Source organism: Myotis nattereri (genome assembly GCF_964212035.1).
Source record: "Myotis nattereri genome assembly, chromosome: 14".
Classification (NCBI taxonomy): domain Eukaryota; kingdom Metazoa; phylum Chordata; class Mammalia; order Chiroptera; family Vespertilionidae; genus Myotis; species Myotis nattereri.
Genome location: NC_138089.1, coordinates 23803810 through 23822075, shown reverse-complemented (window position 1 = coordinate 23822075; position 18266 = coordinate 23803810). Strand labels below are relative to the sequence as shown.

At 39.4% G+C, this 18266-nt stretch overlaps 1 protein-coding gene across 3 annotated transcripts in view; it reads right to left on the bottom strand.

The window, feature by feature from the left end:
- Positions 1-18266, bottom strand: part of GRM7 (glutamate metabotropic receptor 7) — a 743749-nt gene that overhangs the window by 343911 nt on the left and 381572 nt on the right. For all 3 annotated transcript variants that reach the window (XR_013996795.1, XR_013996796.1, XM_081106152.1), the window contains exon 4: positions 10741-10895. Coding sequence is in view for 1 of the 3 variants with exons in the window: in XM_081106152.1 (XP_080962278.1) it covers positions 10741-10895 (155 nt within the window). In the remaining 2 variants the exon portion in view is untranslated. The remainder of the gene's footprint in view (positions 1-10740; positions 10896-18266) is intronic.

The window sequence follows — 18266 nt, the reverse complement described above, 5'->3', positions numbered from 1 at the left end:
TCCCTTAGGATGTTTCCTCTCACCACTTCTTTTCAGCATTAAAGTAAAAGTCCTTGATAATACAATAAGGCAAAAAAAAAAAAAATACAGAAAGAAAGAAAAAAGAAAAAAAAGAAAGAAAGAAAGGAAGGAAGGAAGAAAGGAGGAAAGAAAGAGAAAAAGAAAGAATTCAAGTACAAGTAATATAGGTTGGGGAAAAAACAGAAAATGGTCCTGTCCTCAGATGGCATGATCATCTATGCAGAAAATCCAAAAACAAATCAACCAAAAATCAAAACAAAACAAAATGCAGAAATCCTGTAACTAAAAAGCAATCATAACAAAGTTGTAGGATGTAAAGTTAGTATCCAGAAGTTAACTGCTTTCCTATCTACACTAATAAAAGACAAAGATGCTAATTGACTGTACCTTCACTACGCCCAAGCCACTCCCCCAGCCAATCAGAGCAACTATATGCAAATTAACCCAACCAAGATGGCGGCCGGCAGCCATGGAGCTAGAGCAAGCAGGAGACTTGGTTGCCCTGGCAATGGAAGAGGTCAAGCTTCCTGCCTGCCCTGGCCTGCTGTGGCCTCCGCAAAAGGCAACAAAGTTTCAATTATAGAAGACAAATAAATCCCAGATACCTGCTTCCAGCCAGCCTCCACTGGGAGCTTGGGTGGCTGGGGGCTGTGGCCAGCCTGCAAACAGCCATCAGCCCCTCACCCAGGCTGGCCAGGCACCCCAGGGAGGACCCCCAACCTGAAGGGGCTGTGGCCAACCTGAAAACAGCCATCAGCCCCTAACCTAGGATGGCAACACCCTCATGGGGTGAGGGTCCCCACTGGGGGCCTTGGCCAGCCTGCAAACAGCCATCAGCCCCTCACCCAGACTGGCCAGGCACCCCAGTGGGACCCCCACCCTGATCTGTGACACCCTTCAGGGCAAACCAGCTGGCCCCCACTCATGCACCAGGCCGCTATCCTACATAATAAAAGGGTAATATGGAAATTGACCTTAATATCAGAGCGACTGAGAATCACTGGTCACTATGACACACATAGACCACCAGGGGGCAGATGCTCAATGCAGGAGCTGCCCCTGGTGGTCAGTGTGCTCCCACAGGGGAAGCTCTGCTCAGCCACTAGCCAGGCTGAAGGCTGCCAGTACAGAGGGTGTGGCTCCCACCTCCTTAGCAGCTCTAAGGATGTCTGACTGCAGCGCAGGCCTGCTCCCTGCTGGCAAGTGGACATCCCCTAAGGGCTTCCGGGCTGCCAGAGGGATGTCTGACTGTCAGTTTAGGCCCAATCCCCTAGGGAGCAGGCCTAAGCCAGAAGGTGGTCATCCCATGAGGGGTCCCAGACTGGGAGAGGGCACAAGCTGGGCTGAGGGACCATCCCGAGTGCACAAATTTTTGTGCACCAGGCCTCTAGTATAACAATAATGAAAAAGTGGAATTTGAAATTAAAAACACAATAACATGTATTAGCAACCCAAAAATGAAATACTTAGTATGTATCTAAAAAAATATGTACAATATCTATTTAAAGAAAACTACAAAATGTCGATGAATGAAATCAAAGGAGAACTAAGTAAATGGAGAGGTAGCCAATATTCATGAATAGGAAGATTCAATATTGTCAAGATGTCAGTTTTCTCTAACTTGACCTAAAGATACAATGTAACCCCAAACAAAATTCCCACAAGTTATTTTATAGATATTAACAAACTTATTCTCAGGCTTATACAGAGTAGCAAAAAACTCAGAATAGCCAATACAATATCAAAGGAGAAATACAAGTTGGAGTAACTCCATACTGTTTTCTACAATTAAAAACGGAACTGCCTTATGACCCAGCAATTCCACTTCTGGGAATTTATCAGAAGAAAGCTGAAACACTAATTTGAAGAAAGAATATTTGCACCCTTATGTTCATTGCAGCATCATGTACAATAGTCAAGATTTGGAAGCAGCCCAAGTGTCCATCAGTAGATAAGTGCCTAAAAAAATCTGTGGTACATTTACACAATGGAATACCACTTGTCCATAAAAGGAAGGAAATCTTACCCTTTGGGACAGCATGGATGGACCTAGAGAGCATAGTGAAGTAAGCCAGTCACAGAAAGACAAGCACCATATGATTTTACTCATTTGTGGAATCCAATGAACAAAATGAACGAACAAGCCAAACAGAGACAGACTCATAGAAGAGAACAGGAAGACAGTTGTGGAAGGGAGTTTAGGGGGTTCCTGGGGGTATGTGGAGGGATTGAGCAAAACATAAATAAATAATAAAACAGCTATGACCACACACACACAAAAGAATTACTATAAAACTACAGTAATCAAGACAATACAGTATCTGAGAAATAATAAACAAATAAATCAATGGAACAGAATAGAAGGCCCAGAAACAGACCCCCATTAATATAGTCCACTGATCTTTGACAAAGAAGTAAAGGCAATACAATAGAGCAAAGACGATCTCTTCAAGAAATGATGCTGGAATAACTGGATACCCACATGCAAGAAAAAAAAAATGAATCTAGACACAGACCTTACACGCTTCACAAAAATGAACTCAAATAGACTATAAACCTTAATGTAAACACAATCTATAAAACTCCTAGAAGATAGCCTAGGAGGAAATCCGATGACACTGGTAAAATGATGCATTTTTCGATAGAACACCAAAGGCACAATCCATAAAATAAATATATGGTAAGCTTGAGTTCATTGAAATTAAATAGTTCTGATCTGTGAAAACACATATCAAGAGAATTAACAGATGAGACATAAACCATGAGAAAATATTTGCAAAAGACACATCTGATAAGTGACTGTTACCCAAAATATACAAAGAAGTCTTAGAACAACAACAAAAAACAAACAAACAACCTGATTCATAAAATGGGCCAAAGATCTTAACAGCCACTTCATACAATAATATAGTAAATAAGCACTTGAAAAGAAGTTTCATATCATATGTAAACAGGGAAGTTCAAATTAAAATGACAATGAGATACAACTATTAGAATGGCAAAAATCTAGAACAATGACCACACCACATTTCGGTGAGTGTGCAGAGCAATCACAAGTCTCATTCACAGTTGGAGGAAATAAAATGGTACAGCCACTTGGGGAGATAGTTTGGCAGTTTCTTACACAACTAAACATAGTCTTATCACAAGATCCATATTAAAAAAGAAAGAAAGAAAAAAGATAAAGAGCAATTTTTCTCACATAAGAAGAAATCCTGAGGAAGATGATTCAAGGATCCATTCACCAATGTAAGCCAACATTCTGGGCCCTGGCTCCCTCCGTCTTCCCTGCTCTCTGCTGCTGCTGGCATCCCCTCCCTCATCATTAAGAGGACTGCACCAGCTCTGAGAGTTCTGTCCTCTCGAGAAAACGTGACAAAAATACGAAAGGAAGACAGGGGTTTTCCTCCTGGTGGCAAGGGTGACCACATGCCCTGGTTTGCCTGGGACAACCACAACTCATGCTCTATTTTACTTCTAAAAGGGTCCTGGATTCGGCAAAAGGTTATATCATTGCTCCAGTAATATTGTTTTATTTTTTTTTTAAGCAAGAAAAATACTTCCAAGAAACTCCTTCAGAAACTGTCCTGAAGGGTCCTAGGGATCCGGACGAAGTCGGGGAAGTTGGCTAGCTGAGCAGTTGGCATTTTAAGCCTTCACAGGTGGTGGCTTCTGCTGGCCAAGAAGGGGAAGAGAACGGCTGCTTTGGTGACCAATCGGGAGTGTCAGTCACAAGTGACCAGTCTGCCTTTTCATGGGAGGAGCTGGGATGTCTCCTAGCTTCTCGGCCTGCAGGATAAAGATGCCTCGCCAAGCCCCACAGACACTTTCCATGTGGCTCATGTGAATGTCTCCCTCGGGGCGTCACACGTGTTCTCAGGAGCAAGCCTACTGCATTGCTTCCTGCTTTCTAGGTATTGCTCTATTCCTCTGGGCATTTTCCGGGCACAGTGGCATGGCCAGGGCTCTGCCAAGCACCATGTTTTCTTCTGAAACTGGACCCGCCTGCTCTGCATCGTTGCCTAGGCTCTGCTCATGGTTTCAAAGCTGTCTAGGGGTCTGGGGCAAAGGAGGGGAGAATGCCACTCTCTTTATATGTTGAGCTGTCAGCAAGTTCCAAAGCATATTGTTAATGTCCTAAGAGCTAACCAAGTGTTTAGTCAACTGGAGCTTGAGGTGGACTAAATTGGGTTCAGCAGTATTCAACTCTCCTTCATTTCCAGGCACAAGTGCCCGGCAGAGAAATCTTGCTTTGATTAGTTTATAAAGAAGAGAAGTCCAAATCCAGCCTTAGGGTTCAGCGGCCTCAGTGATGCCTTTGGATTTGGTGCCTTTCTCTCCAGCATTCAGGTCTTTGATGTTTTCATGCAGGCTCTCTTTGCAGGTGGGCTGAAGCTTGGAGTTAATACCATTGCAACATAGTAACAGAGGAGAGAGAAAGAGAGAGAGAGAGGTATCACAGCTCTTTCTCAAAAGTTTTAGTAAAACTTAACCATAGTCTGCCATGGGTCACAGGCTTGCTCCAAAACAATCTTTATGGCGGCCAGGGGTGTAATACAAGAGGAGCTCTGTGCCTGCTCCCAGAGCCACAGATTTGAATGAGTCCCATCTGAACCACATGGGCTGACAGTAGAGTGTGGAGATCCCAAGGTGAAGATGTAAGGCTATAACAAGAAGACGGAATGGGTGCTGGGTAGGCAGAAATGATAATCAGCCTGAGACTGGTCCTCCTAGGAGAGACCTTAGGGGTAATCTAGTTGAAATCTTTCATTACAGATAAGAAAACCAAGTCCTAGAAAGGAAAGCCCACATGAAAATACATTGGAAACCTTATAATTAAAAAATTATCAGTTAATAAAAAATGTCTATCTTAGCAATGAATCATTAAAAATACATAACTTCATTAAATGTTTTAATTTGAAATACAAACATACATTCAATTACTCATCAATCTTCTGCTGTGGGATCAAGGTATTTCTCATGATTAATGCATCACCTGATTGGCCTCCCTGTCATGATTTTGAAAAAAAATCAACTATAATAAAATTCACTCTTGTGGTATGTAAAGTGAAATGAAAACTTAAGGTGGTTACACAGTAATCTAAGTGTAGTATTTTCATAGTATTTATTATTTCCCCCAAAATTTGCTGTTGTCTTGCCCACAACTAATAGTGACTAACTTTTACTAAGTATTGTTGAAGTATTCAAATTAATTTTCTTGGGAATAGTATCTCTCTCTCTTTCTCTTTCCACTTGTTTCATTGGCTTATATAAATTTTAATTACATAAATAATTATGGGTATATGTACATACCACTAGAATAAATAAATTATTATTAAAAATAGCCAATTCTTGGTAGCCAAAAATTCAAGTAGGTGGAACATGCTAGAGATCATGCTATCACCTGTGAGTGTTCAGTGTACTGGGGCATCAGACAGTATAACTTGCAAACAGAACAGATATTTTCTTGTTGGTTCATATATTTTCTGGTTAGAAAATGATTGGTGGCTAGCGAAATCATAGCATCTATCCTATGAAATAAGAGACCACGTGGCTCAAAATCAGGGACTGTATACATAGAAAGCAACTCCAACGTACTTGTTCTCAGATCTCCTTAGATATCTAGCTTGTAGATTTTGCTTTATACTTCTTACCATTTTATTGCTCAAGGCCCATAATCACAAGTTTAAATATCACAAGATTAAAGATAAGATGCTATAATTCTTCACACAGATATTCTCATGCCTCTGATCTGCCCACCCTCCCTTCTTCAGTCCATTCTATTCATAGACACAGTACAGGGACATGCCTAAGACAAACAGAGGCAGCCTTACCACACTCTCTGCTTTGTATGTTTGTAACATTTCAGCAAGTCACCTAATTGAACTATTGTGCCAGGCCTTTTGAGGAAGTCCCTCGAAAAGCACAAAAGAAGTTGAGAGCAGAAGAATAAGTGTACAAACCCACATCTAAAATTTCAGGAGAGATCCTGAATTGTAGGGTCAAGTGCATCTTTCTACTAAATGTCTTAGAAAAAAACGTCAAAGAGACAAACCATTTTGGATAAATATTTCCTCATCCTGAGAAAACTTCAAGTTCACACAAGCATGCAGTCCATTCCCTATTCAGGTATTATAATACATTCAGATATAATAGACAGAAAAGATCAATGTCTCTTTTCAAAATCTTACTCCGTGCTAGATCTCCAGTGAATGCCAAGGCTGTGCAAACAAAGATGGAAAGTCAGAGGGAAGCCACAGGCTGCAGGCGCTGCCCTCAAGGTTCCGAATCCAGATGTGAGTGCCACATGCGCACGTGAGTATGATCGGCGTTTGCTGTAAATGGGGCACGTAGCACACTTTGGACTGAGGGAGCCATGAGACTGGTTCAGCAGAGTGAACTAACTCTGGGAAAGGCGGAAAGTCTTTTGAATAGATTAACCATTTGATATATCTTGAAGAAAACTGTTATTTTCCAGATCAATACGAAAAAGGAAAATGGGAAATCCTGGTAGACTCAGGCAGCGAAGGACCTGGTAGGAGTATGTGCCAGGAACCCAGAACCGGCAGCAGAGGCTGAGCGAGTGCCTGCATCCCACCCGCCCAGTCTTCCCTGGACCCACATGGCATCCTGGCTTCGGGCCCCTCTTCCTCTTCCTGTGCATCTCCATAACTTACAAGCCGCTCTTTAAGGGAATGTACCTCAGAGTAATTATCTTATCCATATTCTGTTTTTATCACCTGCCACTTCCACAGTAAGACAGCAACTTCATGAAAGCAGGAAGTGGGTCTAGATTGCCACCTGCTGCGTCTCAGTGTTTAAATCCATGCCCAATACCCAGGTAGAGCTTATAAGCGTTTATGAAAGACCCAATAACTGAAACTGTCACGACAGTGAATAGGCAATCTTCTAATAGCCCTCTCATTAAACAAGGCGGCAGGACTAAAGGCATATGCACTGCTTAGCAATAGTATTATGGTTCAAGGCAATCTTTCATTTCTTGGAGTTGTCCTCCCATTCATCTAACAAAACCTTACGACACGTGAGGAACATCCCAGGTAAACACAGAAGGCTGAAGTAGGACATATCCAAACTGCAGCCAGAAATGTTTCGGCTCAGTTCTTCATAGCTTTGCTCTTGCTGGTTTTAGGAAAAAATAAAGAAAGCATTCATGTCAATCTGGAGTTAAAAAGCATGAACTATCCAGTGTTTTATGCCAGGTCCAGAGCATTTTATGTCTTTTCCCACATATACACTGAGTGGCCAGATTATTATGACCACCCCGTTAGTACTTCATTGACACTTCCAAAAATACTGAATATTGAAAACTTCCTAAGCAAATCCTCTCAAGGTTTTATTATTATTATTTGCATAACTAATTCACTTCATTGTACTAATGAGGTGATCATAATAATCTGGCCACTCACTGTATATCCCAGACTTAGTTCAGGAACTAAGCTGTTCCATGGATCCAATTAAAAATCATCACCAATCGACAGAGCCATCATAGTCAGCTTTGAAAACTTGCCCATCATGATCCTAACTCCCTAATGTTAGTGATTACGGCACGGATGAAAAGATGCTGGCCCCGTGATCCTCTCTGGCTGTAATTAGAAGATGCCTAAGACACGACCCTCAGAGAAGCTGAGTGCTTTGGAGGACAAAGAGTTAACAGCGACTTGGGCATGTTTTGCTCTGTGGACTTGCTGGGGGCTGGAGAGGATAACGGAGAGTCCTAGTTAATGGGGCAACAGAAGAGAGGAATGTGCCAGTGATCTCTTGGCTCATCAGACAATGCAGAGACACTAAAAATGACAGAACTGTTTTGGCTTAGGAGCTGGAGGAGAGCTGCCCAGTTCTGGAGACATTCTGAGATCCGTGAGCGCCGGGCAGCCAGCAGAGCCACGGCTGACCTTTCTGGGCACAGTTCCTATTCTCATTAAATTGAAAAGGGAATAAACGACACCTTCGGCTAGCAAACACGAAGGCCCCTTTTTCCTATAAATGAAGAACAAAAACAGAAAGGAGATAAAAGAAGATGAACACCACTCTCACAAAGGCAATATAGTTGCTAGCACTTTGGCCTAAGGCAACTTATCGTTAATTATTCATGCAGATACGGAAAAGGCCAGTCAAAAAAAATCAGATGTTTGCAGAACATGTTCAAAATATGGATCTAAAGAGAGCAAATGTGGATTATCAATTGGCGTTTTTTCTATTCACATCTGAAGATCCAGCATTATATAACACGAAGATAAAGGGATGTAGCAATATTATGAGCATTTGGGTGATGTTCCACCCCATTAGAATTCAATATGAAACATCCACAAAAAAGGGAAACAAATAAAGAAAAAATAGACAAGAGGGAAATGCTTACTTGCCCATATACAGTGTGCTCCACTCACAGTTTTGTTTGATATATTCCATAGCTTTGTTCAGAAATCTTTGTGTAATTGAGTGCATTTTTTTTCACTTCCTTGGGAGTGTGACACTGTGAATGCATAGCCACCATTTAAATATTCCATCTTCTATGTCAGGGAACAAATCTTTGTAGCAATACGGAAGAAAATATGGGTAGGTAGAAGTCATGGCACTTAAAAACGGCCAAGGTAAAATCATCATTATTTTATCTGGGTAGGTGTGGAAAGTTTTGCATGAAGATTTGCTACTTCGATACATTCCAATATTTTTATTAATAACAATATTTCTCTCCCATATCAATGTTTGGGACCACATTTTTTTGGGGGGGGGAAGATTCATGATGTAGTTTTGTATCTGACTGAATAACTTTGTGCATCCCTAAGTATACATGGAAAATGTATTTTGTTTCAAAAATGTATAGAACTTGAAATACTAATTTCCTAAGATATTTGAAGCTGTGGCCAGTAATCATGGAGTGTGGGCATTCATGTCTGTGTGGTGCCTATAGCTCAGGAAGAGAGAGGCACTTTAATCTGTTGCTTTGCTTAGATTCTCACCCAACTCTGACATGTCATTCCTCCACAGGGTCACCTGAGTGAGCCTTGTAACACCCTCTGATCACATCCTACTTATATCCAGAGATGCTGTTCAGACTTTCAGAAAAAAAAGTATAAATTTCACAGTGCAGCCTCCAAGACCATTCACAATCCAACTCTGGCCCACTCTTCAGCCATGTCTGTGCCGGTTTCACGGGTGGTCTGTGATTCCTCCATCTTATCCAGGCACACAAACAATTAAAAAGCTCTTTGAGCGCCTGCCGTATCCAGTCTAATATCTAGAACAGGGGTCCTCAAACTTTTTAAACAGGGGGCCAGTTCACTGTCCCTCAGACCATTGGAGGGCCGGACTATAGTTTAAAAAAAAAACTGTGAACAGATTCCTATGCACACTGCACATATCTTATTTTGAAGTAAAAAAACAAAACGGGAACAAATACAATATTTGTATTTGCATGTGGCCCGCTGGACGTAGTTTGAGGACCCCTGATCTAGAGGCTGAGGGTACCATGGTGCATAATAGATACATTTCCACATAGAGACAAGTATAGAGGCTCTACAATGGTGGGGAATAAGTAGGATGCTGTGGAAGCAATAGACTTGCCTGCATGGAATGGTCACAGCTCGCTTGCATGGAAAATTAATGTCTGAGCTGACACCCAAAGGATAGAAAGGAGTCAGTTAGCTAAACAGTGTATTACCCGGTACTCTGGAAGAGGGAAGCGTTTTCCCAATGCCCTGTAAAGGGGACATTTTTAAAGAGTTGGGAGAATTTGAGGACTACGCTGCAGAGTGAAGTATTTGCAATTACCGCAGTGCGCCCTGCTTCTTCACTCCTCTGCGCCGATCTCCTGGGTGGGAAGCTGCTCCAGGGGCTGCTTCTCATTATCTGCCCGATGAGTTCTAAGTCCCCTTACATTTCTTCTTGGGAGTCTTCCCCAACCACAGCATCACCGCCCTGGAGAAACTTCCACAGTGCCTCCTTTGTGTCCTGGGGCCTCTAGTTTGTATTGTGTTAGGATGTTTCACATGTTACACAGTCAATGGCTATTTTCTGATACCTTTGTTCAGGTCTGTAAGCTTTGAGGGCAAGGGTTTTGTTTGTCCTCATCTTATTTTCCCAGGCCAGCACAGAACAAGGCACACAGCTGATACTCAAGTTTTTGGAGTGAAAGGGAGTGGAGATAGTTTAAAATGTCTTACATTCTTGTGCCCACCTGCAAATGTTGGTCCGGGGTGTAAGACAGGCAATCTTCTCCAGACATGTATGGGGGGATGAAATTAGTTCAGAGCTTCCCAGTGTACACATGGGATCTTTATCTCCCCAGATAACACAGAAGGCCAGAGTGACAGAACCACAACCCAGCCTGTTTTTAAAAGGCCTACCCAGACCATGCACTCTTCTGGGGAGAATAATTAATTAGATTGGAATGGAGACAAAGAAGAAAGAAATGCAAATACTTGATCTCTTTCTGAGTGAGAAGATAGAGTTCTTTTTAAAGTGCAAAGCATGTTTTAGGGAATCTTTGGAGACCTGGCCGATCAGAAAAGAAACACAGGCAGGATACCAGCGGAGGAGTTCCTTTTCTTTAGTGTCTTCTTTGAGAAATAATTTTTCTTTTCAAATGAAAGGAGAACATAGATTGTAGAAATGCCAAACGCTCGAAGAGACACACGCTTTAAACACCCTACATGGCACCAACCACTTTCTGAGCATTTCATAAACGGACAGAACCCCTACCTTCCACGGTTGCTCTCTTGGGCTGAATGGTGATGGCTCCTTCTGCGATATCTTCGTGTTGGTACAGTGGGTTTATTTTGGACCCCCAGCTGTCTGAGCCCACCCAAAGGAAATGGCCCACTTGGTCAGCTCTTTTGGCTGCTGCAAGGATCTGCCTGCAGAAAGGAATGAGAAAAAGTACCTTAGGATAAAGAACAGCTATTGAACATATGCAAATTAGGGATCAAGCAGAAGGAAAGCAAGCTACCATTTCTCAAAGAGTAAATAATTGATGCCCAAAAGTTACAGCTTTAACATAAAAAGAGACTTTCTAAAGGAAAACCATCAAAGTGGCTTGAGGAAAATAGACAAAGAGTATTAAAAGTTGACAGATAAAAAGGAGAACTATAAATGACCAATAAACTGGTCATTCGCATACATTAGAAAGGAGGAACATGTGCAATAGAGTAAGATATCAAATTCACTTCTTGGGTTGGCCAAATGTTTGTTTATTTTTTGTTGTGAGTTTGGCATCGGCTGGAGAAATGAGCACACTCGTTCTCTGCTGGTGGTAATGTAATTTCTGAAAGCAACGTGTTTCTTAATGAAAGGTCTTAAATTATTGATTAAAATATCAACTTAAGCTTTAACAATGTACAACCAATATTCATAAGTAAAAATTGTATATATATATATATATATATATATATATATATATATATATATAACAATGGCAACAAGATGCTTGAATACTAATCATAATTTATATCATTTACCTGTATACTTTAACTTCCTTGTTACTTATGCTATAAACATATGCTTGTCACTGTAAAAGAGCCAGTTTAATTAAAAATAAAATAAATTAACAAAAGGGAAGCTTAGTTATTCATGGAAAAGTTATTACAATAATATTTTTGGAAGAACCAAGCATGGATAAGAGGTAACTACATTAGTAGAACAGAGAAAGCTACAACTAAAATGGTACTGGTAAGTAATATCACAGGAGAAATTGTTTATTTACCTCTCAGAACTTGGAGGTACCAAGTGCCACAGAGGTGCATGGCCAAATTCAGTTGTCTTAGTTGAAAGACTGTGCATAGAGTGGCAAAAGACAACACCCAGATTTGCCTCTCCTTCTCCCATGCAAGATATGGGAAACTGTGAACAGCCAAACAGCAGAAGGTTGTGGGCGAGCGATGATGAGTTAAACATGAGGGTGAGGGTGGCGAAATTGGGAGGAAGAAGTTAAGGGTACCATTAACTATTGAAATGGTAAGGCCCGCTACTAATTTACATAATTCTGAAAGCCAACCATGTGTGTTATTCCAGGAAGAAATTGCTTTTCTGAGAAAATCTGAACCCTCAGGGAAAAAAAAATCTTAGATATTGACATAGAGAGATCCTTAAACAGAGTTGACCAGGTCCACTGAGAGCCCTGTCAAGCGCACAGAATTCTTTAATCTCTAACCCAGCCAGGAACGGCTACAAATCACTCATAATTGTGGAGAATCTTCCATTTAAAATAGAAAACAACAACAAAAAAAGTAACAAGGGAAAAATGAACAGCAGTGTGGGATAAGGCAGAGAAAATATATGAAAAAGAACAACAAAAAGAAAACAAATACATTTAAATGAGAATTATCAGATCTGTAATCAAGAGCAAGATAGAAACCAACAAAAAATAGGTTAATTTATAAAATTAAAGTTACATTAGAAGATAAAAAGAAGAAATTTCTAAAGAAAATTCTCCAGGAAGCAAAACCATAACAAAGGGTAGAACATACACAGAAAAAAGATAAGTGTTTCAAATAACGAATCCAAGAAGACATAGATCCAACTAATGCCATTTCCAGAGCAATGTGCAGAGAAAATAAAGTGAAATGTTTTTAATAATATTTTAATGAAAAAAAAGCCAAGAAATTGAATGTACAAGTTCCCATATTAAAAAGGCTCACCCAGCATAATATTAAGGAAAAATCAAACATGTCACAAAATTTAAGATTTCTGAATATGAGAATATCCTAAATGCTTCTATGAGAAAAACCAGGACACATGCAGAGAAATAAGCAGCAGAGAGAAGAAAATGATGAGTGATGGAGCAATGTCTCCTACATTCTTAGGAAAATTATTTATAATCTAGAATTCCAATAGAAATAGAATTAGCATAATCCATGGCTGTTACAGATTTTTCCATCCCAAATTAGAACCTCAAGCTCCCTACAATACATTAGCTTGTAACTCATTAGTTACCATAGATATTTACTGTAATAATTCTGTGCCAGGTATGATGCATTTAAAAATAAATATGAGTCTAGACCTTACATTCCCAACTACAAAGTAATTGTGGAGGCAGAATAAGAACATTTTTAGGCATAAAAAGAAAAAATCTTTTTCTTTAATTTTCCTTTTATTAGAAAGTTATTGGAGGATAGCTCCAGCAAAATGAGGAAATAAACTATGAGTAAACATAAAAAAAGAAAGAAAAATAAAAAAAGGATAGAGATTTCAGGAGGGAAGTGCCCAAGGCAATAATACAGGTCACCTTATTATATGGATAATAATGTAAACACTGATTTATATTTAATGTCAATCTGACAGAATGATGTTGGGAAGACAATGAAGAACTAATTAGCCAAATTAATAATTCAAAAATTACAGTACAGACACATATGCAAATAAGGCCTGAAGAAATAGCTTAAAAAATTAAAATTGTTGCTCAAAGAGAATAGAACCAAAGAGTTTAGAGGAATGAGACGGGAGACCAATATTTTGCACCAAAATTATTGTAGTCATATTTTTAAAAAATATATGCATTTATTATTTTCATTAAAAAATGACACACACAATCAATTGTTTATATTTGATCTAGAGGTACCACTTCTACTGCTCTACCCAAAGGAAATAACCAAGTATACTGTCAAAATCAAATGTTCATTAAAGAGACAACCAGAATGCAGAGCAATAGGGAACTGGTTACATAAATAGAGTCCATCCAAAGGATGGATGGAGAGCAATTAAAAATATACTCAGTGTAATTTCCACAAGGTATTGTTAAAGAAGGAAAGTCAAATAAGCAGCTGCAAAAGACTGTTCAATTCTTATATAATGAAAGCTGGCCAAAATTTGCCTGTATTTCTGTATATACACAGTTAAAACGATAGGGTTATATAAGAGCACAGAAAAATACAGATGCCAAAGGCAGGGGATAGAGGCTGGAAGAAATGGTAAATACTATTTTAGCTTAACTAAACTGAAATATATATGAAAAATATGAATAATATACAATCTGTTGTTAACAAAAACCACTCATTGAGGAATTGCTGGTAATTCCGAAGAGAATGAAAAGGTGGGGAGAAACCAAGTGAAACAGGAAGAGAAAGATGAAACTGGCATAAATACAGAAAGCAGACATTCACCTTGCCATATTTACGGAAGAGTGTGGGGTCATTTGTCAAGATAAGTGAGATTAAACCATTTTAAAGTACTTATGGTACAAAAAGTGAAACGTGAATTGCAAAAAGTGAAATATAAAATTCAATGTGATCTTGATTCTGTTGGGAAAAACTTATGCACGTGTAGAAAAAAATTATTACAAACCTCAATCCAGAATTTTTTTAGTGATTATCTCTGAGTGTTGGGATGCCAAGTTTTATAGGGATTGCATAAAATCATAGTTTGTGATTATTCTCTCTCACCTTTGATTTTTCTAGATAAGCAGGAGGCAAAGTAAAGTTCCTTTTAATAAACAGCAACAGCAAAAACTTCTCCACATTTTTCAATGGACTTAAAATAGCCATGTATTGCTTTATAATCAGAATAAAGTGTTCCAGAAAAGAATCCATTCTTGTCTAAGATCCAAATTATTAGTAAGCATGACTGATTTAGCACCTATCTCAGTTTCAACATCTAGATGTTCATATCTCCTCACTGCTATTCTCCAACAAAGTATTTCAAGTTAATGTTCTAAGAAATCTCAAAATTTCCAATCTACAGTGTAAATTTCCTGAAAACAGAAATAACATAACATTGTAGGTCATTAATACTCTTCAGACATCAGTGTGTTTAAGATCATGCTCTGGAAGACACTTCTATATGCACTGAAATCTATTACTGTGCTCAAGAGCCATTACTGCTATCATTACTCTAAATCACAGTATAAAATAATAAACACACAAACAAGCCCCAACACACAAAAATAGCACAGTTATTAAGATTATATACATTTTATATCCCAAATTAAAACCTCACACTACCTGAAAATCAAGAGTATTAAAACTAATTTATTACCATTGCTATTTGCAGTAAAACTTTTATGTGCTGTGTATGATGAATTTAAAAGTACAGCTCTCTCTCTCTCTCTCTCTCTCTCTCTCTCTCTCTCTCTCTTTCTCTCTCTCCCTCTCACTTCTTTCTCTAAAATCAATAAAAAAGATATCCTTGTGTAAGAATTAAAATAAAAGTAAAAATAAACACAAAGCCATACCTTATCAATGTATTACATATTTTTAAATGTATAAAATATGTATGAAAAAGATATATGAGATGCTTAAGAAAGGTATCAATAAAGTTGACAAAACCTGGAGCAAAAAGACAGGGTAATATTATGAAATAAAAATTCTCTGAAATAACTAAATCACAAAGTATGAAAGAAAATGCCCTAAGAGCAAAAGAGTCAGCATTTTATAAGGAGAGGAATAAGGGGTGATCAGAAACAGTGCCCATAGAGAAGAGGCTGTTTGAAGTAAACCTTGAAGAACAGACATACTTGCAATAGGTAGAGAAAGAGAGAAGAAACACCACAAACAAAAGCCATGATGGAGGAGGGACCAGGAGGTGTTGGAGGGCCAGAGTCATGCCTTTTGGGAGGAGAACTGGGGAGTGGAGAGGAGTTACAGCTGTTAAAATAGAACCACTTGTGAAGACATCATGAAGGTCAGTAAGGCAAGCCTGTATTTAAATTATTAAATAGTGGGCATTTGACTAGGCATTTTATTCACCCATTGAATGCCATTTATTAAGACTATCCTACGTACTGAGTACTGTAATAGGGCCTGAGGACACCCAAACCCACCCTCCCCACACACACCCCTCTCCTCTGGCAACCATCAGTTCTCTGTATCTCTTTTGCTTGTTTGCTTTTTGGTCTTTAGATTGTACATATAAGTAAAATCATACGATATTTGTTTTTCTCTAACATTTCACTTAGAGTAATAATGCCCTTTAGGTCCATCCATGCTGTGATACAAGGTAAGATTTCATTCTTTTTTATGGCCATTACATACATGTACCACAGCTTTTCTGGCAACTTGAAATTAATATAAAATAATACTGAATGTAAACTATAATTGAAAAATAAAAATTTAAAGCCTCAGATTAAAAAAATAATAAAAATAATATCAGCAAAGAATATCATAAATTGGAAGTGGCTCTAAAAGATTAATAATGTAGTACAGGCTGGAATAAAAACAAAGAGCCGTCATCTCTACCCTGCTATGGTTCTAACCTAATGATGCTTATGGATTAATGGATAACACAAATGCCAAATTAAAAAAAGAAAATTAAATGATATAAAATGACAACTGTGACACAAACTACGGAGAATTTTCCAAAGCTGCATTGTTCAGAGAAATCAACATTGTTCAGAAAGCAATGGTAGAAAGGCCATCAGACAATGAAGTGGGGAAGCAAACAGTGTTCTCAGCAGTGGGAAGAGACCGTGCATAGACCCGGAGGAGGAAACACAAGTGGGCCCAGTGCCTACTGTGTAGCAGTCATGAGGGAGCGTGGAGTGAGATATCCCTAGGGTAGCTGAGGCTGAATCACCATAAAAACTGCTCCAAAGGATTTCTGTTGTGTTGATGAGAGAACTGAGGCCTCCGAAGTTGGAAAGCAAGACGGGGAGGGGCGCTGGCCAAGGCGAGACAGTGCTCATTTAAGTAGCATACAAACCTCAGCTTTCCCAACCTCAGGTTCACACGCTGCATTGAACAGTCCTGACACCCATGATCAGAGCTTAATACTGGCAAGATGGGTGGATTCAGAGGCAGCATGTGGGACACTGGGAGGGGAAAGATGCAGAATGGGAGGCTGGACATGATGATCCTATATAATAAAAGCCTAATATGCAAATTGACTGAATGGTGGAACAACCGGTCACTATGATGCACACTGACCATCAGGGGGAAGACGCTCAAAGCAGGAGCTGCCCCCAGCCCACAGGCCCCAGGCCAGCCAAGGCGGGTGCCAGTGGGGGCCCCCTGATTGTCCCACTGGTCACCCGGCAGGTCGGCCCTAATCAGATAGGCCCTGATTGCCAGCCAGGACTAGGGACCCTACCCGTGTACAAATTTTGTGCACCAGGCCTCTAGTAATGCAATAATCCCAGCAGGATGGAATCACAGGCTGGGCCCATAGATTTAGCCTTGATAAAAGATATTAACCTTCAAATTCAATAATGTAGTATTTTAAACTATAAGGCAAAGATCTCATAAAACCTACACGGCTCTTTCACATAAGCAGAAGCATTAGCTGCACAACCTCGTTATAAGACAATATTCATATATTGTTCAAGAAGGGACATATCTTTGTCCTGGAAACTTCTTTTCTAGGAATTTATAAATACATAGACTATAAATGTATAAAATGATAGATTTGTGTATTATTATACATTTGTAGATATTATTATATCTTCACACATATATACGTTACATAACATGTGTATACTTATATTTGTGCACACAGATTTTTGAAAAAGGAGGTTTACTGCAGCATTATTTATAGTTACAAAACTCTGTAATCAAACTTAAATGTCAATCAATAAGGGGGCAGTTAGATGATTTACAATACAGATATAAAATGAAATTCTGCACGGCTATTAAAAAGACTGAATAGATTTATAGGTACTGGCGTTCAAGGACTTCCACAACACAATGGTAAGTGAGGGCTGGCAAGGAGGGAAGGAGGATGTACACACAGTATGTAGCGGTTTGTGTAAAAGACGGACCGCCTCCAGAAGAACCTGTAAGGAACTGGGAGGCACAGCTTGTCAGCTTGGGAACAGGATGAAGGGGCTTTTACTTTCCCCCGGATCTTAGTATTTTTTCTGAGTTTTTAATCATGTGTAATTACACTGTATCTGAAAAAAGATAAATAAATAAGGATTCTTGGTCAGGCTGGTGGCGGTAAGTAAAGAAAGTGGGGGGTGTTTGGGTTCTAGAAACATTTTAGAGGTTAGCTCTCCATGGCGTGGCCAAGAATGCAGCAAATAAGGAAAAAAAGGAAAGTCGAGATTACAATCAGATTTTTCACTCCAAGGAGATGGAGATGAGGAAAGAGAGAGGAAAAGGTAGATCGAGAATGTAGAGGTGTGTCAAGTGTGGTTTTGAACATATGGAATCTGAAGCTGCAGCAATATAGCCAGCATTGTGACATTTTTCTTTTACACTAAGAGGAACATTCTTTGGGTAAGTCTGTTACATTTGGATAGGTTTTTAATAAAAGAAACTTGCAAAGGCCTAGTGGTTTTCTCGTTTTATAAGTAATCAAAT